General features: G+C 38.2%; 4 protein-coding genes across 7 annotated transcripts; 2 read left to right on the plus strand and 2 right to left on the minus strand.

Annotated features, from left to right (window-relative positions):
* The first annotated feature begins 1,282 nt into the window (after positions 1-1,282).
* Positions 1,283-4,351, plus strand: LOC103950168 (SRSF protein kinase 1). Of its 2 annotated transcripts, XM_048588072.1 has the most exons (5): positions 1,283-1,463; positions 1,573-1,850; positions 2,419-3,204; positions 3,599-3,646; positions 3,716-4,351. In XM_048588072.1, exons 2-5 carry the CDS (start codon positions 1,668-1,670, stop codon positions 4,034-4,036), a joined length of 1,338 nt encoding a protein of 445 aa, XP_048444029.1. In that variant the 5' UTR covers positions 1,283-1,463; positions 1,573-1,667; the 3' UTR covers positions 4,037-4,351. The 2 variants fall into 2 exon arrangements, with proteins under 2 accessions (XP_048444029.1, XP_009359606.2); XM_009361331.3 differs by lacking the exon at positions 1,283-1,463 and having other exon boundaries at positions 1,507-1,850.
* A 2,815-nt stretch (positions 4,352-7,166) lies between these two features.
* On the minus strand, positions 7,167-9,605 carry LOC103950167. Of its 2 annotated transcripts, none has more exons than XM_009361330.3 (2): positions 9,447-9,605; positions 7,167-8,748 (listed from the first exon to the last, which is right to left on the minus strand). In XM_009361330.3, exon 2 carries the CDS (start codon positions 8,672-8,674, stop codon positions 7,538-7,540), a length of 1,137 nt encoding a protein of 378 aa, XP_009359605.1. In that variant the 5' UTR covers positions 8,675-8,748; positions 9,447-9,605; the 3' UTR covers positions 7,167-7,537. The 2 variants fall into 2 exon arrangements, with proteins under 2 accessions (XP_009359605.1, XP_009359604.1); XM_009361329.3 differs by having other exon boundaries at positions 9,442-9,601.
* A 2,717-nt stretch (positions 9,606-12,322) lies between these two features.
* On the plus strand, positions 12,323-20,044 carry LOC103950279 (DNA mismatch repair protein MLH3). Its single transcript, XM_048579996.1, is given in 29 exon segments — positions 12,323-12,483; positions 12,623-12,754; positions 12,856-12,907; positions 12,993-13,052; positions 13,197-13,354; positions 13,454-13,508; positions 13,724-13,781; positions 13,912-14,004; positions 14,098-14,231; positions 14,234-14,262; positions 14,351-14,366; positions 14,466-14,573; positions 14,576-14,709; positions 14,769-14,780; positions 14,879-15,681; positions 15,683-16,344; positions 16,422-16,505; positions 16,592-16,714; positions 17,023-17,041; positions 17,043-17,076; positions 17,219-17,257; positions 17,260-17,418; positions 17,816-17,860; positions 17,938-18,182; positions 18,650-18,698; positions 18,864-18,923; positions 19,025-19,116; positions 19,417-19,496; positions 19,612-20,044. Coding segments are annotated over 26 exon segments (3,438 nt in total). The 5' UTR covers positions 12,323-12,483; positions 12,623-12,628; the 3' UTR covers positions 19,106-19,116; positions 19,417-19,496; positions 19,612-20,044.
* Positions 20,045-20,351: 307 nt separating this feature from the next.
* Positions 20,352-22,621, minus strand: LOC103950166. Of its 2 annotated transcripts, none has more exons than XM_009361325.3 (6): positions 22,349-22,620; positions 21,608-21,828; positions 21,254-21,335; positions 21,101-21,155; positions 20,856-20,994; positions 20,352-20,746 (listed from the first exon to the last, which is right to left on the minus strand). In XM_009361325.3, the coding sequence occupies exons 2-6, from the start codon at positions 21,779-21,781 to the stop codon at positions 20,645-20,647; spliced, it is 552 nt and encodes a 183-aa protein (XP_009359600.1). In that variant the 5' UTR covers positions 21,782-21,828; positions 22,349-22,620; the 3' UTR covers positions 20,352-20,644. The 2 variants fall into 2 exon arrangements, with proteins under 2 accessions (XP_009359600.1, XP_009359601.1); XM_009361326.3 differs by having other exon boundaries at positions 20,610-20,746; positions 20,827-20,994; positions 22,349-22,621.
* Positions 22,622-23,346: the final 725 nt, after the last annotated feature.

The following is a 23,346-nucleotide window of genomic DNA, read 5'->3' on the forward strand; positions in this document are numbered from 1 at the left end:
TTCGTTACAAAATAATTAATTTAATTACATATAAGTATTTGTCAATGTGAAATTAATACTCTCAACATAACGACTTTACGTGTAATAAATTTTCAAACCTAACACATGGACAACAAAAATTAAGTGACATGGAACACGAGTGATCCTTAGGCTTTAGACGCAAGACAATATGCTCTGATACCATGAAAAAAATTGAGATTCCACTATAAAACTAATTGCCAATATGAGAAGTAGTTGAACCTTTTATAAGCCTTTGCAATATTTTTCCCTGCATTAATGTGAGATTCTCTTATCTTCACATCATCGCACACCAAACTAATACGGTATACTTTATTAGATTTGTTGACACCTACGGTTTTAATTACTCAACACAACAACAAACAACAGAATTTGTAGATTAACTCGTAAAAAATATTTACGTCGACATCCTGAATTGAATTTCTACTCATGATCATATATCTCTTGTTGGAACAAAGGATAAACCAAACAAGGACTTGTACCGCCCCAAATATTTCAGGATTTAGACTTTATTATAAATGGGAATAGACATAAAGAAATAAAAGATTATTGAGCAGGTGGCTAACACCCATCAAACCATCATCAACCCCTTTCCAACTCCACATAAAAATCGATCACTTCACTCCACCTAATGAGTACAACCACCCAATCCCCCTTATATTGCCACCTCTTACTCATCTTCTTTTTTAGTGATTTCCCATAAAACAAAACAAAAACCTAAAATCTCCAATTTTGTAAGTTGACACCATCACAATAAAAAAATAGTGTAATATTTTAAAGTATAAGATGTAGACGATGAACTATATTTGTATATCTTTGTAGATATTGAGCCACACAAAAGTCAGCTTCTGTTTAAGTATTAAACTCTGTACAAATATGATATGTCATTGTCATTTATGTGAGTCAAACTTAAATTTTTCGTTTATAATTAAAAAAAAATATCATAATATCACTAAACAATGCTACTAAGGAAACTTTAATGAAAAACTTCTGATACGGTTCACTTTAACGAAAAATCACATTTTTACACTAAAATGTCAATCATGTTACTATTCACTTTACTTTTTATTTTGTCCTTGTCATTAAAATTCAAAATTTTCAAACTATGTTTATTAATTTTTCTTATTATTAACTAATTATTCCAACGTTTATCCGTTAACAATTAAAAATTAAATTCGGAGTCGTAAAAAGGTCCCCATCACGAAGGGGCAAAATGAGAAAAACACCCATTTTCCTCGGAAAGACCCACCGCACCCAGGGAAAGTGCCAGCAATAGCAACCGACTAGAAAAAAAAAGAAGGAAAGCAAAGAGAAAATAGTGGGGAGACATCAGAGGGGAGAGAGGGAGAGAGAGAGGAAGGCTTCCTGTTGAAGACCACACAATCCTCCATTTTAATCTCAGACATAGACAGAGAAAGTAGAGAGAGAAACACAAGGAAGAGTGGGTGAGTCTCCTTTCTCATTGCAACGGAGTCGTCGATTCAAATCCAGCAAACTTCCCATTTTTAGCTTTTACCCATCATTTCAAATCGCCTTCCATTGTCGAAATCGCAGAAAAGGTCGTTGCTTTTCGATTGTTGGGTTCGGATTCAGGAAACCCATTTCGAATTTGGATCGGAAGAGGAAGGAAACCCTGTTGATCAAACGCCATGTCGTGCTCATCTTCATCCGGGTCGGAGGAGGACGATGAGGGCATCGACTCCTACAGGAAAGGAGGCTACCACGCCGTCAGGGTCGGCGATCAGTTCAACGGCGGCCGCTACGTGGCGCAGAGGAAGCTGGGTTGGGGTGAGTTCTCCACCGTCTGGCTCGCTTACGACACCACCACCTCTGTAAGCCAAGCTTCTTCTTCGTTTCATTCATTTTTTTTTTTTGTGTCATTAAATGTTTCTCCTTATTATTAGTTATTGGTATGACATCTTTTCTGGATTACATGTAAATCGGGAAACTTATTTGCTTTTCATTTATAATTTACATTTGTTTATCGACTTTAGCATTTGTCTGTATATTCTGATACTTAAATGTTTAAGATCTTCCTTAATCTATTCGAATTTGCATTTTTCCATGCATTTTTTATTGTTGATGTATGATTTGATTTAATTTTCAACCCTTTTAGATTGTTTTCGATTCGATATTTGATCACCTTTGGATATAGGCTGAAGATTTAATTTTTGTCAACAATACATTATCTTCATATGTTCTGTATATGCAGTAACGCTGAATGCATAATTTCTCCGTGTTTTCATGTTACGATTGTAAATTTTGGTTCACTACTTCCATTTTTGGCTCTTTCGTTGCTCCATGCATCTGCATGAAGTAGATGATTCGTAGGAAAGAATAATATGTTACTTCAGTTAATCCGATTGTTGCGTCATCTTATGTCTGTTTTGTATTTCTTAGACGTACGTTGCTCTTAAGATTCAGAAAAGTGCAGCGCAGTTTGCTCAAGCTGCTCTTCATGAGATTGCAATTCTTTCCAATATCGCAGACGGTGACCCCACGCACTCCAAGTGTGTTGTGCGGCTGATTGACCATTTTAAGCACGCAGGCCCGAACGGGCAGCATCAGTGCATGGTCCTTGAATTTCTTGGTGATAGCTTACTTCGGCTGATCAAGCATAACCGTTACAAAGGCCTTAAATTAAATAAAGTTAGGGAGATCTGCAAATGCATATTGATAGGTCTCGACTATTTGCATGGAGAACTTGGTATCATCCACACTGACCTAAAACCTGAAAACATCCTTCTTTGTAACACCATCGATCCTGCCAAAGATCCAGTCAGGGCTGGCCTCACACCAATTCTAGAAAGACCTGAAGGGAACCTAAACGGTGGAGCCACCATGACTCTTATTGAGAAAAAGTTGAAAAGGAGGGCAAGGAGGGCAGTTGCTAAGATTTCGTTGAGAAGAGAATCTATGGGAGGTAATGAACCTCCCAAGCCTGAAAGAAACCTAGATGGGATTGATGTAAAGTGCAAGGTTGTTGATTTCGGAAATGGATGTTGGGCCAACAAGCAACTTGCAGAAGAGATTCAAACAAGGCAGTATAGAGCTCCTGAAGTTATACTGCGATCTGGTTACTCATACCCAGTTGATATGTGGTCATTTGCCTGCACTGCATTTGAACTTGCGACTGGCGACATGTTGTTCGCTCCAAAGGTGGGACAAGGCTTTAGTGAGGATGAGGTAAAGATGGTTTCACTTTTACACCATTGTATTAAAGTTTTATTACAATGTCGTGAATGTTTGTATAGCATACTGATGAATTTGTCGCAAAAAAAAGTTATAAATATTCTCCATTTTTCCATATTTGAAAATTGAATAAACCCCATTTTTTGCCTTTTAAAAGCTTTGAACCCCAGCTCCCAAGATAATTCTAATACATGTAGACGGGAATTTCTCTCTACGAACAATTTAACATTTTGAATTTGGTTAATGTTATCGACTGTCTTTACTTCTTGTGAATTACTTGGAGTTTGTCAAATTTGTGCTATTGGTCATGTTTTGTAGAGAGTACTCTATTTCCCTCTGCCTTGTGCTTACTGGTTTGCAATCGAAATATTTGTTGGATTGATTTCAGGACCACCTTGCATTGATGATGGAACTCCTTGGAAAGATGCCTCGAAAGGTGATATTTTAATCCTTCATCGTACGTATATTTCTCCAAGCCATTCGTCTCTTATGCTTGGGTTTTCAGGTAGCGATTAGCGGAGCTCGTTCCAAGGACTTCTTTGACCGACATGGTGATCTAAAGAGAATCCGAAGGCTGAAGTTTTGGTCACTTGATAAAATACTGATGGATAGGTACAAATTTTCAGAGACCGATGCTCGGGAGTTTGCAGAGTTCCTTTGTCCAATTTTCGACTTCGCACCAGAGAAGCGGCCAACGGCCCAGCAGTGCCTGCAACATCCGTGGATCAATCGCAGTACTTCGAACCAGATCGAGACGAAAAGCAAGTCAAATGTGGAAAAGGTGAATGTTGGGATGAGCAACCCGCATATTAAGGTTGGCAAGTGAAGAAAAAGATTGAAGGATGACGATGCTGGCAACACCTACCACACCATTTCTAAGGCTTCCGAACAACTCCACTCCGCACGCACGTACGACCCTATTGATTGCGATTTAATTTTGTTTGTTACTCGACTAATAAGAATCATTATTTTTTTATTAACTATAACTATTAAGAGTTGTAAATTAGTAACGATTTTTGTGAGAAAAACAACGTCAAAAAATTCGATAGAGAATTCGACTGTCGTTTTGGATATATGCCCCTGGTGGCTTGTATACACATGTATGTGTTCCCACACCTTGTATACTGATGATGATTGATGACTTTCCTTCTTGATTTAGGGTTTTAGATTTCTTAATCCTTTCTTGACTTTTGCTTTGCTCTCTAATCCTATTCCTAATTTCTTGAGAATGGAAGATGAAACTACAACAACTTCGTACTTTTTTATTTATGTGACGTAACGTTCCACCAGTACATGTTCGTTTATCTTTTCGATTGTTCGATCGCGTGGGAAGCGGGCGGGCTGGTCCCAAACATTAATAAATAAATTGATTTATAACAAATCAATTGACAAATGAAATGAGTTTTTATTATCTTTTGCATCTGAAAGTTACGTTCTACGTGTGTAATACAAATAACCATTTAGTATTACGATCTGTCGGTCGGTATTTCTCTTTACTTGAAATAAGAGGTTTTAAGTTCGAATTTTATGGATAATAAATTCGATTCAAATTAAACTGTCTATTATATGGTTTTACCAAACTCTTTTTTCTTTAGTATAAAAATATCAATGAATTAAAAAAAAAAAAAAAAATTACCCAAGTGTGGTCACTGCCCCCAACATACAGCGGGCCCACTTCGGAAAAATAAAGGTTTCATGCCTCTGTCTTTCGTCACTGCAGACGTACAACAGCAACTTCTGAAACTATTAACTATGGCAATGTACTGACATCATGATTTTTTAATTTTTAGTATACGTTAGGGATGCGGAGATGCAAAATGTCGGCTGAAAATGAGTAAAATATTTATAGGGTGATTTATTGAAACACTTATTTTAATTTTCAACACCTTCTTAATTTTAGGCGTTGAATTGAATGAGTTAAAGATAATCAAAAGATATAAATTAATATAAAGTGTGGAAGGTAGAATGAGTATAATAAAATGTAAATATAAATATATTTTTTTATCCATTTTTAGAAGATAACCATTGGAGAATGAAATATAAATGTGATTTTGATATTTCAGATTTGCATCTTTCTACTGGAGATGCTCTAACAATATATCCATTTACTGTTAGGTCTGGTTACTAGGTTGTTGATTAAGGATCTAATTGCTAACGCTGGCCCTTTTAGGCCCACCCAATGACATAAGCCTGGGAAAGACCAAGAAGCCCAAGGCCTATAGAGTTTGAAGAGGGCCGACCCTAGTGCTTAGGCTAACCAAGACAAAAGAAGGATTACCTTGACCATGCAAAACACGTGGGCATGCTGACAGCTTTATGCCACAAGTCTTCAAGGACATAACTACTCAAGTGCTACTCATACCATTCAACAACGTGCAGACAACAGTAAAGACCTAGGATGGGACGTAAGGGCAATTGGGGTAGTGCCTAGCAAAGCGAGGTAGAGTAACTGAGGTTCGAGTGGGATGCTCGAGCCACTTGGGTCTTAAAAAGACGTGTCATCTGACTGCTAGAATGTCACTTCGCTGACGAAGGCATGGCCAAATAGGTGAAAAGTTGTCAGTAAGCTAGTACAAGTGGTTGACACATTGAACGTCAGTTTGAGAGACCTCAAGAGGGTAAGGCCTATATAAAGGGGTAGAGACCTCCATTATGGGGATCAGACGAATCAGAGAGAATAAAGTTAATGTATTAGCCGAGCACTATTTAGCCTTGAAATCAATATATTAAAGGCAACACAATGGATGTAGTCTAGTTTTGAGGAGTAAGCCACTTGTATCCTTGAGTCCATTTAATTTTAGCTCATCCTGCAAGGCCATTTAGTTAAGTTTGTTAACCTTACAATTTGAGTGTTAACACTAACAATTGAAAATCTCAGTGTTTAAAATGTACCCAAACATACTAGAAATTTTCAAAGTGAAAATCTTCCTACATCTTACTCGCCAGTAAATGAAACACCTACATTTGAGTTCCTCTCTGGCGGTGGATGCCACACCCCGAACTCAGCTCTCTCCAGTGAGCTCCTGCCCAATATTTTTTTGAGATTTAGGTGGCTGTTGGATTGGTTGGTAGAATATTATTTTAGACGTTTTAGAAGTATTTTGGTTTTGCTCTTTAAGGTTAGTTTTAGTATTATTTATAAGAAAGGTTAGTTTTAGTTATTTTCTCCTCTCTCATCCCCTTCATTTCTCTTTCACTTTCATTTTTATCTTTCTATAAAAATAAAAAAAAGTCAAAACAAGATGTTGATAATCGTGACCGACTGTTCAAATAGGAGGAAATTGAAGGAGAGGAAAATTTGAAGGGAAGAGAATCCTACAGTGTGGAACTGTACTACTAGTTCAATATGGAATTTTCCTTTTTAGCATAGACTGGCTGATAATGTAAATCGATATTCATAACTATTAAATCTTTAGTCATTCAATTATTGGTTAAGGGTTCATAGTTATAAATCTCGATCTGTTCTAAAATTTTCATTCATTGTAATATGAAAAACTAGACAATGTTTAAATTGCTGCTTTCATGATGAATTTAGGGTTCGAATTCCTTCAATGTAACCGGAAAAAAGTATGTGTCATACGAAGTTCAATTGCCAAAAACTGATACTGCCAAATGTCGAGAACTGATCGTCTTTTCTAATCAACTCGTTTAAGGCCAAAACCTAAATGAGATCACTATTAAACACCTCCATTATAAAAAGTAAACAGGGGTTTAACATTAATCGAAGGACAATCATTGTTCTTTTTTATATTCCGATTTCCGACAGCATCTCCAAGATCGGATCATCAACAGCAAAGTACCTAACTTAGCAGATCACAGAGGATTAGTTCATTGATTTCATGACAAATGCTCTGCATTTATGGAAAGAATTTACCCCCACTTCATAATTACTGTAAGAATTTACCCCATTCATGGAAAGAATTAACCCACCTCATTAGTTTCATGAAACAACAATCTCAGACGGTAAAAATTTCAAATGAATATAATTACCAAAGACAATGAGAGTTGTTTACATCTATGAGCACACCAGCAGTAATTATTGTGCAACATATCAACAAAACACTGGACATTCTAATTGCATCCCTGTTATCTCAGCTTCACGAGCAACAGGCGATTCGGACGAGCGGGTAAACCACGACGGATGCAAGTAATGTAACATCTAAATTTACAAGTAGTCAGTTTCAAGTTCATTACAAACCCAGAAGGAGCAGAAGAAAAAAGGGTAATGAAATAAGGCCGTTTTCTATAAGACGTGAAATCGTGAATCCTACCTCAGCTATCCAATCCTACCTCATACCTCACCTGTCACAACAATATCGTTTCGACATCAAGATTGCATGACTTTGTTTTGATTCATGCACGCCGGAGCCTTGAAATCCTTGCATTTCCACACCGGTGTGGCTTCAATTGGCAGCATACTATCGGCAGAAGACTCCACAGGGAACAAAGGCTTCTTTGCGGCAGTAGGGTTACCCATGTTCATGTCAATCAATGGGGAGCCTCTTGCATCCGTATCTTCTTTCAGATTTGCTTGATCCCTGAAGGTGCAATTGCTCAACGGCAACTTTTTTAGCTTCACTCTTCCCCTCTTTTTACCGGTGGTACTCGCAGCATCCCAAATTTTCTCCTTCGTACGACTTGATTCTGCTTCTCCATTATCCATCTCCATTCGACCAACTCTATCAGGTCCACCATTTTCGTACATGTCTTGGATGGTGCCTTCAACGTTGACCTTATCTGCTACAGAATGTCCATTGCAAGTATATGCTGGGTTCTGTTCCAATAAAATTACCCCATTGGGAACCCTAACTTTCTCGGAACCATGTGAAATTTTAGGCTTCTTGTGTTTATGAGCCTTGCCGTCAGCACTTGATGAATTCTTCGTAATTCTCGGAGAGCTATTTATAGCTCTGTGCAATTTCCGGGCCAACTCTTCGTCCTTCTTACAATTTTCAATTGGTTGGTATTTTTTGTACAAGAGCTGAACTGGAACATGCTTCTTCAGCTTGTTCTTTTTCAGGTGTTTTTCCTTGCCTGCTGCCTCTTCAGAAAAAGAGGCAACCAAATCTAAAGCAGTCTTCGCTGCAGCCACTGCCTTTGCAGCTATTGCAGCTTTTTCCTCAGCTGCAGCTCTCGCAACCTCTGCAGCCTTCGCTGCAGCAGCAGCAGCCGAATTCGAGACCTCTACCAGCTCCTCGGGCGAAAGATTAGAGTTATGAGAACTCAATATACTGTTGAGGCGAGTGTTAAATTCACTTGAAGATTGCGAAGAAGAAGAAGAAGAAGATGCAGAAGCCGAAGCTGATGCTGAATCTGCAGCTGCAGCTGAAGTAGCAACTAGAGACAGCCATGCAGCACTATCACCCTCCGGACTCTGTTTCTTCAATCCAGCAAGCAGACGCTTTCGTGGAGGCAGAAGGACATCAGCGTCCAAATGATTCACATCACAGATGTTTGCCTCCATCGGTACGCTTCCAGTATACCCCTTTTACACTGCAATGATAATTACTCTCCACAGAGGGGAAATGACCACACCATCTACATAACAATAAGAATTAAATCAAGTTTCGATGAAAAGACAAGTACTTGATACATGAAATACCCAAATAGAAAAACCCTAAAAATGTTGCGGCCTACTAAGGCCTACTAAACCCAAATCCGAAATCAAATCAACATACACAAATCGTTTGTTTACTGGTGAAAAAACCCGGATGAAAAGAAAGGAACTTCAAATCAAAATACACAAATTGGTGGCTTCAATTTTCAATAAAATTTAAACCACAATAACCTCGACTAAGTCCTGGGAATTTACATAGCTAAATTGAGTTCCTTTCTTCTTCCTCAATCATCCTAGTAACTTAAGATAATGAAAAACAACCGGAAAACCACAAATTACCTTGCCCTTATCCAACCCTCAAAATTTTCCCGAGAAACAAACGAAACTTAATCAAAACCGCATCCAACAATTCAACAACAACAACAAGGCAGCTGAATCATAAGCATCACAATCACAGCAAAATTCAAACACACCAACTCAAATTAATCAAACAAACAAGATCGGAAGCGGGCAAACAAACGGACAATAATCCGAACCAATCCGAAATCCCACAAAGCTCAATTCACTAGAATTCAACAAATCAATGCAAGTTTCAACTGCCATTACCGATAATTCTATCAAAATTCAATACAAAATGATCAGAACAGAGAGAGGAGGGCAAGCAAAAAAAATACCTGACCTTATTGCTAAAAATTTGTCTCGTCTCCTTGAGACAAAGGAGAGAGATAAAACGGCAGAGCTGTAATTAGGGTTTTCAGAGAGGGGGAGAGAGAGGTGGAAGAAAAATCAGGGTGGTGGAAGAAAAATGGAGAATGTTGTTTGTTCCCCTTATATATAAATATATATATAATTTCGATTGGTTCTGGTTCTGGTTCTAGAAACCCAAAATCCCCACAATTAAACCCACCATTTTTATTTCTTATTTTTACCCCCAATTTACTCACTCTCTCCTCATCTCATGCCACCATGGCATCACCATGCATTCATGCTTTTGCTTATTCATTCCATGACAAATGTTAAACAATGTCTTAAAAGTGAGATTCTTTATAAAAATTTTGTCATTTTATGTTTTTGACACATATTTTATTGTGACATCCCACATCGCCCAGGGGTGATCCTTAAATGTATATTCCCATCCCTACCTAGCACGAGGCCTTTTGGGAGCTCACTGGCTTCGGGTTCCGTAGGAACTCCGAAGTTAAGCGAGAAGAGGGCTAGAGCAATCCCATGATGGGTGACCCACTGGGAAGTTGCTCGTGAGTTCCCAAAAACAAAACCGCGAGGGAATGGTAAGCCCAAAGCGGACAATATCGTGCTACGGTGGTGGATCGGGCCCGGGAAGTGGTCCCACCCTGGCCGGGATGTGACAATTTGGTATCAGAGCCTAACCCTGGCCGTGGTGTGCCGACGAGGACGTCGGGCCCCTAAGGGGGGTGGATTGTGACATCCCACATCGCCCAGGGGTGATCCTTAAATGTATATTCCCATCCCTACCTAGCACGAGGCCTTTTGGGAGCTCACTGGCTTCGGGTTTCGTAGGAACTCCGAAGTTAAGCGAGAATAGGGCTAGAGCAATCCCATGATGGGTGACCCACTGGGAAGTTGCTCGTGAGTTCCCAAAAACAAAACCGCGAGGGAATGGTAAGCCCAAAGCGGACAATATCGTTCTACGGTGGTGGATCGGGCCCGGGAAGTGGTCCCACCCGGGCCGAGATGTGACAATTTAAAACCAAAATTGAGTGGGTCAGTAAAACAAATCTTTTCCAAATCCAAACACTTCTCAAAAACTTTGTAACCCCTCTCCGTAAAACTTGTATACCTTCCCAGAAAATAAACATATATACGTATGTATAGATATGTCAATCAAGCTCAAGGGTATGCCAATTATGCTCAAGATATGCCAATCATACCCACAGGTATGCCAATCACACTCACAGGTATGCCAATCATACTCACAGGTATGCCAATCATACTCACAGGTATGCCAATCACACTCATAGGTATGCCAATCATACTCACAGGTATGCCAATCACAGCCTCATAATGATATGCAAGTGCTCAGGTATAAACCATATCAATAACATGTTACTGGCAGCCGGAGTCACCTAAAGTGACCTGTACGGCTGAATCTAGAGCTCAATTCTCAATCTCAATAACTAAACAACTGAACCTGCCCACGAGTCGGAACCACCTAAAGTGGTCTGTACAACAGGCTGTGTATGCTTTAGTGCTACGATCACGTGAAGCTGGGCGAATAATAGCACGAGGCCTTTTGGGAGCTCACTGGCTTCGGGTTCCATGGGAACTCTGAAGTTAAGCGAGTAGCGCGCGAGAGCACTCCCAGGATGGGTGACCCATCGGGAAGTTCTCGTGTGAGTTCCTAGAAACAAAACCGTGAGGGTGTGGTCGGGGCCCAAAGCGGACAATATCGTGCTACTGTGGTGGATCGGGCCCGGGTTGTGGTGGGGGCCCGGGCCGGGATGTGACATTATAATATTGTAATCGAACAGAAAATTAACATTAAACTGTGAGATAACAGATAATCTATGGACTAATATTAATTCATTTATGAATGCCAAGTTCATCTTTTCTCAAGTTTGTTATTAACCGAATTAATGAGTTTTCTTTTTTAATAGATTCAAACTCGAACCTTGACCAACTGAGTTACAAGTGATTGACCGACCTGATCAGCAGTGAGTAATTTGGATTGGACCGACTTGGATAAATTAGTAAGGTTTTGGTTGATTTAGGGTTTAATCCCTCTTCTTCTTTTTTTTTGTTGAAAGGGTATGTAATGTAATCATGACTGATTTTTGTTTTAGGTGGTGGTTAATTGAATTTTGTATTGAATAATGTTGTATTGTCTAAATCCTAACTTGATGGACATTGGATACTAACTAAACTTAATCTTGAGCATGTTAGGTTTAAGTAAATTACTCATCTACCCATGTCCTTTTTTTTTTAATTTTTAACATGGAGAGTGTTACTCTTATTTATTAATTTAGATATTTATTTTTATCACAAAGAACTTGGTTAATGTTACTCTTATTTAATAATTATATATCTATTTATCTTATATGAACATAAATAAATATAGGGGTAGATTCGTAATTTAACTGAAGACATCAACTTCAAGTGAAAAGGATAACGACTGCTTGAATCTGTGAATTACATTACCTGCGGAATACTTTTACATGTCGCCCATCAGCCTTCTATAAAAGGAAAGGATCCTTTCATCAAATTTATCCACTCACTTAATTGAGATTTTTAAATTTAATCTAACGATTAAAGTTATTATAATTTTTAAAGAGATCTCTATTTATAATTGTTGAATCAAATTTTAAACATCCAGATTGATTGATTTGGTAGATTTGATGAAAGGGATTTGTAGACCGCCTATAAAATAAATAGAAGCGGACATATACCGCTCAAGCGCCACGTGTTAGGGTTGCTATCAGCCAATGACGTCCCAACTGTGACTCACGTAGGCCATGCCACGTGTAAGATTATCAAAGCCCGCTCAAACTTCACGGGTCGTCACACTCGCGCAAACGGCGGTTAAAGATTCAGTTAACTGGAGTCTGACACTGAACCGCTTTTTTTTTTTTTTTCCCAAACCCGCGAAGTCGGAGAGCTCCGAACCGTCGTCTGATCATCCAAACGACGTCGTCGTACCTAAAGCCCAGACCCCTAATTTTCCGAATTCGTTCTCTCAGGTAAGCTACGGAGCATTTCAATTCGCCAATACATTTTCCTCGTCTCTGTTTGGTTGCCGAGAAAGTGCGGGAAAATTGAAGAAGGTAACAATTTTTCGTTTTCTGTAAGTTAAATGATTGGAAATTGTCGTCGTTGTAGGTCTCGATGAGGGGCGTAAAGCCGTTGCCGGGGGTGGTGCGTAGCTCGATGCGCTCTGGAGTTGTTCTGCACGACCTGACTAGCGTTGTGGAGGAGCTGATTTTCAGTAGCTTGGATGCCGGCGCAACGAAGGTAATTGCTTTATGCCATTTAAATGTGTAATTAAGTCGTTTTAAGTAGTAACGATGGCAAAAAAGTTAATTAGCTTCACAACTGTTTGTTTATGGTCTCAGGTATCGGTTTTCGTAGGTGTTGGGACATGCTATGTAAAAGTAGCGGATGATGGTCAGTGCTGATCTTCCTCTTTCGGTTATAATCTAAATGTTCGGTTTTTCGTGCCTTGGATAAATTTTGTTAATGTTACTTGTAGGACGCGGGATTAGTCATGATGGATTGGTGTTGGTGTTGGTATTGGTGGGAGAAAGATATGGTAAACTTCTCATCTTCCCTTTTAATGCTTTATAGTCGATGATTCTAGACGGTAGTGAACTATAGTTTGCCTGACTTGGATTAGTGTATATTGTGTGACTTTGGTAGCCAGTCATAAATGATGTGTGCTATATTTTGTTGTAAACGGCGACTTCAAAGTTTGATTGTTCTACTGAGGCAAATGCTACAACCGGGAGCTTTGGTTTCCAAGGAGAAGCGTTGGCTTCAATTTCCAACGTGTCATTGTTAGAAATCTTGACGAAAGCTTCTGGGAGAGCAAATGGGTATTGAAAAGTTATGAAGGTCTCTGCTTGTTACTGTTTTGGGTGTTGTTCATAACAGAATTGCTCTAGGCCTTTGTGCAAGTTTTTCTCTGGTTGACTTTTCCTCTATTTTTCATAGGGATGGAAATGTTTGTATCTTGGAATAGATAACAGGAAGGATGTGGGTACTACAGGTACCGACCTATTACTGTTCCTATTGTCTTGATATAAGCTTGTCAAACTTTCTAATGTTGCATCTTTGTTTATGGAAATGATTTCATTGAAGGTTATCAACCATGAGCACTTTGATGGGTTCTGTTACATTACCCAGGATAAATGCTTATTGGCGTTTTCCCTGGATAATTCCACCTACATTAAGAATTTGATTAATCACTTGTTTGTCCTTGAGTTGTTGTTCGTGATCTGTTTTACAATCAACCAGTTCGGAGGAAGTACATGCAATCCAGGTGCCAGTTCTGAACCATTTTGTTTTCTTTATGTGGTTTATATAAGATTGCTTTCAGCTGCCTTAAACATGGTAGTGCAATGAAATAAACCGAGTTGATCTGCCTTTTGATTTCCATTACAAACTGGAAGCCCCAAGAAAGAATTGCACTCTGTCAACAAATGTGTACATCGGATCGCCCTTGTGCACTCAAATGTTTCCTTCAAAGTTGTAGACATTGAAAGGTTTCTTCTAAACACATTTTCTTGTTGAAAAATGTACAGTTGTTGTTATTTATTTCTTTCTTTATTAACTTGCTTACTCCACTATGTATGTAGTGAGGATGAGCTTCTTCGTACAATTCCTTCTCCCTCTCCCTTGATACTATTGAAAAGGACTTTTGGGACTGAGGTCTCCAATGCTCTTCATGAATTGAACATAAGTGATGGCAGATTAGAACTTTCTGGATACTTCCTACTCCTTGCAATAACCTTGCTGATAAGGTAGATTTATATGAATGATGTAGATTATTTTGTACTTTTTTAAATATTAGTATCCTTGTTTCTTATTCTTGAAACATCTATTTTGCAGGCCTTCCAGGATGTCTGTATCCATGTCCATATTTTGGAGAATATTTACCAAGTTATAGAAGGAGTGTGTTAGGTCAGAGATGAGTTATATTTTGTTCTTGACCTTGACACTGCAGATATTAACTCACGGTTCATTTGCAAAGGGCCAATTCATAAATTGCTTAATCAGCTGGCCAATAGTTTTCAATTCTGGGATCCAGGGAAGGCTATTGATGGGTCTAAAAATAGCGAAGTAGGCCTAAGGCATTCACAGCTTATGTTTTGAATTTAAGCTGTCCCCAAACATTCTATGATTTAACCTTTGAATCGTCAAAGACATATGTGGAGTTTAAGGTAACTTTCCTTTTTAACTTTGAGTTGTGATCTATGTATCATATACGATCTGCTGAATGTTTATGCTTCTTGTTCACTTTGGCCAGGATTGGGTTCAGGTACTCGCCTTTATTGATAATGCCATTAATAAAGGCGAGTACCTGAACCCAATCCTGGCCAAAGTGAAGAAGTGAGAGAAGAACAAGAAGCATAAACATTCAGCAGATCCTTTCTCTTGCTTGATTTTCTTTATGGAGATTTGTCAGAACTCTCTAAGTTTGGGAAAAGAAGGAGCAGGAAAAGTTGTCAGGCTTCTCCCGACCTTATGGATATGTTAATTCAAGAAGACAACCATACATCTCAGAAGAGATACGTCAGAAAGCCATTTGAATATACTGAAGCCTTCAATTTCCAAGGGCAATATATTGGGATTGAATTTAGTTCTCATACTGCTTATTCTTTTCAATCACGGGATGATACTCTAGACAAATGCATGGTAACAACAACTCAAAAGAAGGAAGACCATTTTTGGAAGTCAGATATCAAACGTTTCTCTGATGAAGATTATATCCATGAGAATAGATCCACTGGTGCAGAAAGATCCAGTAATGTGGAGGACAATATCTTTCGCTCAGAATGGCAAGATGAACCCTTTAATGTTGATTCCAGTGTTGGCATTGATTCAGCAACTAGTAGAGTGTCTTATGATCATCATGAATTTGATAGCGATGTAGAATATTTAGTACAGCCGTTCCTCAAGAATTGTTCCTCAAAAGAAAGGCTTCTATATGAGAGGGATTTGTGTGTGGATGATGGGTCCAGATATCAAAATGATGGCTTTGGGAACAAGAGAAGGCGGGGTGGATCTTATAACAGTGTACAAATTCCAGAATTTGATGGCAGCAAGGGTTTTGATTTCTTTTCAAGGACTTTGTGGCCAGAAGAGGAATCTACTGCTCGGCTCTTAACCAGAGTTGTAACAAAGTTTGACCTGCCTACAGAGTTCGATTCTTCTTCAAGACTTTAATAAAGTCACTCCACACTATGAGGAGCTGTTTTATGAAGAAAGTTCGGTTACTGATGTAGAGAACCTTGGTTCCTGCCAAAAGACCTTAAATAATGATTGGTGCTCTTTGACCTCCCTATCCCAAAACACCTATTTGGATTTTGAACCTATCTCTGATATTAATGCAGTTGAAGGGCATTATAGATCTGTTAAAAGGGCAACTATTAAGTATTTTGTGGATGGTGAAGAAAAGAACTGCACATTTATTTATGATATAATATCAAAGAGGTCCTGCCGAGAGCACTGCACTACACATAAAGACCATGGACTGGATTTTAGTGATTATTTAGATTCTGGAAAATTCTTTCAACCGCACAACTTAGATGGTGAGTTTTCTCCTGAATGCCCAAATATATTAGCTGATGAGACGGATTGGTCATGTTTGCATCCGTGCAGCAAAGATAACATGGGTACTGACTTGTATAAAATACAAAAAGATAAGTTTAGAGTTCAAGATTGTCTATGAAATCAATCTTCCATAGGAAGATCGAGAAGAAGCCATTCTGCTCCACCATTTTATAGAAGCAAGAGGAGGTACTTTACATTAAGTCATCCTCTGAAAACAACAGCCAGCAAACCTGATGCACAAACCTTTCGTGATGCACCTACTTATCCAGGTATTATCATGTGATTTTCCCTTTAAGCCTCAGTAGCTGATATCGATTCAGACTAGCTAATACACCTTTTTGTGCAGAAGTTAGCAAGATGACAGATCTCCATCAACCTTCTGGTTGTTACCATCTAAATTTGAAGCCAAGTTATGTCAAGGATTTCCCACTACATCAGGTACTTGAACTTCAATTATTTTCCCGTCACATCATATTTTCTTTTAATCTATTGACTTTATCCTCTCAACTGTCAAATTTTCTTTCAGGGCAGATATTGAGAAATCTCAAGATATAGAGGCTGGTGTAAACAAGAGTCACGAAGTTGAAATGTTTGAACAGTCCACATGTTCTGAGATTCAAGCTACTGCTCCAATTAAAGGTATCTTGTATGTTTTTTTTTTTTTTTTTTTGAACAAACGATATTATCTACACTAAGGGGGAGGGGGTTTGGCTTAGCCTCACAATGGGCTAGCAATAATGAGGTTCAAATTTGCCTTTGGCGAGAATTGAACCTAAGACCTCTCACTTACAAGTGAAGAGGAATACCACCAGACCGCAGTACTCAGTGGCCGGTATCTTGTATGTTTATTATGCACCAAGTGCAATCAATACTTGAATGCTTATCATATAAATTACTTTATCATTTATTGGACAAAATAATGTTAGCTAATGCTTGCCCTGTTTCAGAATTTATCTCCAAGGATCAAGACTAAATGGAGGAATTGTTGTCCCCAGGTCATGGTGAGTAATGATATATGTGTGTATATATATGGATGGTTGATGCTCGAGAGTCAAGATGGGATCATCGCTATACTTGTTTGCCACAAAAGTTTGCATCCACTTAATCAACTTGTAATTATAAATGTAATTTTTTATAATGCAGAACTCAAGTAAAACACAAGCTCTTCGTGATCAAACTTGCATCCACTTGACATCTCTTCTGGATTCTTGCATCTCTCAGCTGACTCGTTAGTTCCTCAATCTATCAACAAGAACTGCCTCAGTGATTGCAGAGTTCTTCGGCAGGTGGATAAGAAATATATTGCAGTTATGGCTGGTACTCCACTTGCTGTTATTGACCAGGTCCGTTTTTTGTATATTTTTTCAGGGTGGTATTTAAGTTTTGGTTTGGGTCTTGTGCTCTTCTGTAAGTCAGCACTAAGTTTCTTGTTAAATAAGGGGCACCCACACTTCACTTATAGATTACAGCAATAGGTATCTGATCATGTTCTTTACTTACCCAAAAGTGGCCTTCAGAGAGGAGGGAATAGACTTAGGATGTAAGTTTATATATGAAAATCTTGGTCATTCAAAAACTTTATCAGAACAAGACAGAATTGTATGTCTTCAAAATAGATGCATTAGTGTAAATATGCTGTACATGCAGTTGTTCAAAAAACATTGGCTACATTCATACCAAGTCTCACATGCAAACGAGTGCAGCCGGAGTTCTAACTTTGACCGCAATTCTTTTCTACAGCATGCTGCAGATGAAAGGATTCAGCTGGAGGAGTTGCGTCAGAAGGTATTAGTATCTTTCCTGTTTAAACTGTTGGAAATGATATTGCTACTTTGGCTTACATGACTAGTTGGACTACCTAGGTGTTATCTGGAGAAGGAGAAGCAAAGGCGATTACTTTTCTGGATGTTGAACAAGAGTTGGCATGTAGTGTATCTGATGCTAAATGATGTTTAATGGTTGTATTCCTTGACTCTTTGATTCTTATAATCATAATTCAGGTGCTGCCAGAGATTGGCTACCAGTTACTGCATAACTATGCTAAACCAGTTGAAGGGTGGGGTTGGCTCTGCAACACACTTGCTGAAGGTTCAGGGTCCTTCAAGGGGTATTTGACATGACTTACCCGGCATATTTCTTATTGACTAACATTTTATCATTTACAAAAGAGTATGATACTACAGCCAATGTCCAGCATTATGAAGTTATGAATATAACACTACTTGGTAGGCTTCTGCATTGCTAATTTGAGTGTCGAGTCGATAGATGAACTCTACAAGAATATTGGGCTGCACCTAAGGATTTGAAATTCTTGTAATAGCAATCTTGAGTTTTCGGTTACACAATTGTGTTATGAATCGGCGTCTAACATGCATGTACTGGTGTTTGATTTCACTGTTATGTATTCATCTATTAAATGTTGCTTCTTTTACCTCATTTTGCTTTTCATGCTTGGTGTTACAAAAACATGATAAGTTAGACACTACTTACATGGTTCATTTATGAAATTGTATTGTATTTTCTGAGACAATATTGTTCGTGTACCCTGAATTTTGGGATTTAACCATTTGGCAGGAATTTGAATCTCCTCCACAGGCAGCCAACAGCTGTCACACTTATTGGGGTGAAGCACCCATCACTTCTCAATTATAACTCTTCCATTCACCTTTTTTATTAGTTCAAAACATGTTGAACCAAGATCATTTACCCATCTGTATTTCATTTGTTTAGTTTGAAGTAATGACGATATGAAACTGCCTCTCACACGTTCACGTTAAATGGGATGCAGGTGCCCTGCATCCTAGGTATCAATTTATCTGACTCGGATCTTATGGAATTTCTTCAGCAGGTAATGTAAAGCGTGCCTTTAATTCTAGGACTTCTTTCCTCTCTTCTTGTGTCAATGTTCTTTATCATTCCCCAACTTTAGTTAACTAATGCATGACACAGCTTTCTGCTCAATCTTCACCTTGCTGGTATAGATGGATCATCCACAACACCACCATCAGTTCTTCAAATCCTAAATTCTAAAGCACGAAGAGGTAAACCTGAACCTCAAGGCCCTCCCTTGAGGCAAACTAGCCTTGTTCGAATATATGGACCTAAAGATTCTTAAACTTGGTGCCATTAAGGCCTTTCCATCGAGTGTATTTTCATTCAGAAACTGGAAAGTCAAACCTTTGAGTTGGTATAATTATACTGACAAAATAACCTTTTACTGTTTTTACGTCTTTACACAGTTCATGCCTGATATCAAATTTCCAGACAAGTTTTGCTTACATATGAATTTAGTATTTGTAAATAAATAATTATTTTTTAAAATAATTTCTTTCTCTTGTTAGGTGCAATTATGTTTGGATTCCTTGCTTCCTTCCGAGTGTAACCTCATCGTTGAAGAGCTAAAGCAGACTTCTGTTTCCACGTAAGTGAACTTTAGAGGCTAAGAAACACCTTATGGATGTGAGTGTGAATTTGTAGTGCATGGGAGAGGCTTTTATGTTGGGTTGTCGAAAGACTATGAAAAATTTGTTTTTCAGTGTGCTCATGGTCGACCAACAACTACCCCACTTGTCAACTTGGAGGCGTTGCATAAGCAAATAGCTAAGATTGCATCATTGAATGATAACGCGGATCATTTGTGGCATGGTTTACGTCAAGATGAACTTAGTCTTGAACGTGCAGAAAGACATTAAAACTTGGCTAGCAGGTAGAGTGAAGTCGATCCAATTTTGGTCCAGAGTCATACCGCCCGGTCCTGCCTGTTCGGAATTGACACATTCAAGCTGTAAATTTGTTCTCATTCTCTATACCTAGTGTATAGCATGCTCAAAAATTGATGCCCCATTAAAAAAAAAAACAATGATCGAGCCTTTTCATCAGAAGAATGATATTTCTATTGTGTGAGCGCTTGATTGATCATGTAATTTGCTTTCTTCACATAATATCAATTAATTTTTAATTTTCGTTTTATCAGTCTGGTTTCTACGAAGAGCTACGACATTCTGTCATGTAATCTGCTGTCACCGGGTCTTATATTCCTTTGTGTCTACATCACTCATCGTGTGAGTAAATTCCGGGTTTTCACGAAAACACATTCATGATAGTTGTTGCACCTGGGATTTTTAATCAACTTGTGGTTGGTCTAATCTTTGGTGTCAAGGCAGGCATTTGGTAAACAACGATTTCAATCATCTCTCTCGAATAAAACTCAAATGCTATCTACGAATTTCGAAACTTATTCGGCTCCAAATATAACAAAGTGAGAAACAGGGCCGGGGAAGCAGAAGTGTAAACTCGAATAAAGAACGAGGACAAATTTGAATTTACATTGATTTTGGCTACAATTAATCAAATCAGCAGATTGTACAATGTGATTTGTGTAACTGGTTGCAACATGAATCCCTTTGAATCTTGTTCGAATCAAAATTTTCTCCGTTCATCCTCCGAGTCATATCAATGCGAACTCTAAACAACTAAGTGATCAAAGAGGATGCATTAGCTCTGCAAATTTTATTCTGCGTTACTTGAGCAATGGAGGTTTCTAATGCACAATTGAATTAATCATCTCCATCAATCATCTTCCGTACATGTGTTTGAGCTTCCTTTAGTACCAGTGGCAGCGCACAAGGCCTTCCAGATGGGCACCAACATTTTCATAGGCGGACGCAAGTCCTGGAAAACGAAGTCAACTTTCAAAAGCCAAATAATAAATATAAGATCGGCGGTTTCACCACATTTATGCGTCCTAATACCTCGCGCCAATCAATAGCATGAATTGTACCTTAAACACTAACACCAATTCTGCTTCCCCGTGCACAATGAAAGACAGGCTCCAGTAACATGTAACTGGAGTCACACATTCTAGTAGCACAGGCTTCAAAATCTTGTCCATAGGAACAAACCGGCGAATAACCTTTCCACTATAAGAGTAAAACGCGGAAGGAAAAGAAAAGAGACTATTGGAAAAGCCGAAAAACACAGAACTTAATCAACAAAGAATATCCACAAAACAAAAATAGAAGCTACCTCACATAGTGAGTTTCTAGTTGAACTCCAAAGGCTGGCATAATCACTACGGACTCTGTCATTAATACACTAAACAAGGTAAGCACATGAAGGTGAAATAATACAGGATGTACCAGTTCAGAGGACAAAAAGTACTATCACTTGGGTGCTCACCTTTCTCAACACTCTTCTGAAGCAACTTTACAAGGAATGCATTTAAAAGGAGACTCCATAAAACAATGACAACTGATTTCTCCTGTTGTTCATAAGATCGTTATGTTGAGTTCCTGAGTTATGATGGATTTATAGATAACCAATAACAAAGAAAACAGACATAAAATCAAGAATAAAATTTTTATCACGAACAAGTTTCATCAACAAACCAATCCGAAATCCTACAATGGTGAATGGCAACTAAAAGTCTCTAACCAAACTAAACTCAAGTTCCTAATTTTCTAGTTAAGCTTGGAGCCTTGGATGTTGGCCTAATAAGTTGGTAGACATAAATTAAGAGGATAAAAGGCGTACCTTAACCAAGAAAAGATAGAAGGCGGTAGCTAGAATAACCAGAGAAAAGAAGTATCTGAAGAAACCCTTTGCACCACTCTTTTTTACAATGATGTGGTGCACGTCAACTGCTTCACAAGGCCACTTACAGTCATGTAAATACGTATATTTCGAACTAGTTATAGATGAACGCATATTCCCCCAAACTAATGATTCATATAATCGCCCCTTTATAGCTTCATCTGCATATTCACAAAAGAAACAATTACTAATATTGCAGGGTTGGAAGAAAACTTTTTCAGGATAATTGTGTCATTCAGCGAAGCACTTGTTACAAACAATATTCTAAAAACTACTCTAAAATTTCGAACTAGGGTGCAACGGGGCAGGCACGATGTCCAACTGACCTAACTCACAACTGCATCTTTCAGTGAAGCTTAATTTAACATGAAGGGGTTTGTTTATTTCACACTGTAAAGCTCACGCCTTTAAAACAATGGTTTAGCTACATTTTCGAAATCAAACAATTTGAAAGCATTTCCAACAAATACATTGCCGGATTTTTGCCCAAATTTTCCATGAAACAATTAAAACCTACAAAGATAAACCCTATTTTCACAAATTGATAAAAACAAAAGCTTGGCGATTTCTGTGGATTAGGTACTGCATTGACATTGGCCAACACAAGGCCGAATCCATGGCAATTACAGTTTAAAGTTTGCACTGAATTGGGAATTTTTTATGTGCCCGAAATCAACTTACCCGAGACGAAGTCCTCTTTCAGCCAGCAATGGCGATCGGAGCCAAGGCCTAGAAGCCTCTCAAATCCTCTTCCTCCTGCCCTTTTCTGCAAACCCTAATTGTGAAATCATGGAAGACGACGACTGTGATGCGCAGGTAGAAGTGATGCGTTCGATCAGAAGAGTGAGTCTGCTGAAAACCCTAATTTTCGAAACTTGTTGGAGCTGGCGGAGCACCCTACCTTCGTACTTTCAGCTGCCAATTAGTGTAGAGAATACAAACCAACTGGGGAAGTTGTATGATGGTAAAGTTAATTAAACATATTATTTTTCATATAATTAAACAAATTACTTTCATGGTAAAAATTAATTTAACCAATGGCTTATTAATTAAAATGTCATCTAAAACTGTCATTTAATCTCAATTTATCCTTTAAAATTGGTTTTGTCTTACTTTGCCCTATGAAACTTATATTTTAAACTCTTTTGGTCTCACTCCATCTCATCCCATTAAAGAAACGTTAAAATTGAAAATATGTTAGACATTTCACTTTTTACACACCGCATGAAATATGTAAGTTAATGTCGAAATTGTAATTAATCTATCGCCAATTAGAATATATCACTCAACAATTTGAAATTGCAAATTGTGCACATTTGCTGTATATATTTTATTTTATTTTTTTTAATTTGGGGTTTGCATAGGAAGTACTTTGGATAAGATAACTTAATGTCTTTTTTTAATTCTATTTTGTGCGACTGATCTAAGATCATTTTTTTATGGGTGAAACTCATGGTTAGGCCAATTTCAGTTAGAAAGAGATCTTGGAATAGGCTTATCATGTTTTCTTTCTGTCTTAATGAGTATTTTCAAGTGCAAAGTTTACATTAACCAGTATATGGATGCCTTGCAAATGAAATGAACAAACGTGTAACCTTTATTTTAGTTGATATAATGATTTTGTTGTCAAAAATTTTTCTATTGATTGAATAATTTATTTTAAAACAAACCCCAAAAGT

The sequence above is a fragment of a genome, unplaced genomic scaffold (genome assembly GCF_019419815.1).
Source record: "Pyrus x bretschneideri cultivar Hongxiangsu unplaced genomic scaffold, Pyrus_bretschneideri_v1 Contig1, whole genome shotgun sequence".
Classification (NCBI taxonomy): domain Eukaryota; kingdom Viridiplantae; phylum Streptophyta; class Magnoliopsida; order Rosales; family Rosaceae; genus Pyrus; species Pyrus x bretschneideri.

Excerpts from the sequence above, each read along its gene's own strand:
- LOC103950168 (XM_048588072.1), top strand. The coding sequence starts at position 1,668 with ATGTCGTGCTCATCTTCATCCGGGTCGGAGGAGGACGATGAGGGCATC. Across the intron at positions 1,851-2,418 it reads CTTACGACACCACCACCTCT|ACGTACGTTGCTCTTAAGAT; the intron begins GTAAGCCAAGCT and ends TGTATTTCTTAG. Across the intron at positions 3,647-3,715 it reads TTGGAAAGATGCCTCGAAAG|GTAGCGATTAGCGGAGCTCG; the intron begins GTGATATTTTAA and ends TTGGGTTTTCAG.
- LOC103950167 (XM_009361330.3), bottom strand. The coding sequence starts at position 8,674 with ATGGAGGCAAACATCTGTGATGTGAATCATTTGGACGCTGATGTCCTT.
- LOC103950166 (XM_009361325.3), bottom strand. The coding sequence starts at position 21,781 with ATGCGTTCATCTATAACTAGTTCGAAATATACGTATTTACATGACTGT. Across the intron at positions 21,336-21,607 it reads TCTATCTTTTCTTGGTTAAG|GAGAAATCAGTTGTCATTGT; the intron begins GTACGCCTTTTA and ends TATGAACAACAG. Across the intron at positions 21,156-21,253 it reads TCAGAAGAGTGTTGAGAAAG|AGTCCGTAGTGATTATGCCA; the intron begins GTGAGCACCCAA and ends TATTAATGACAG.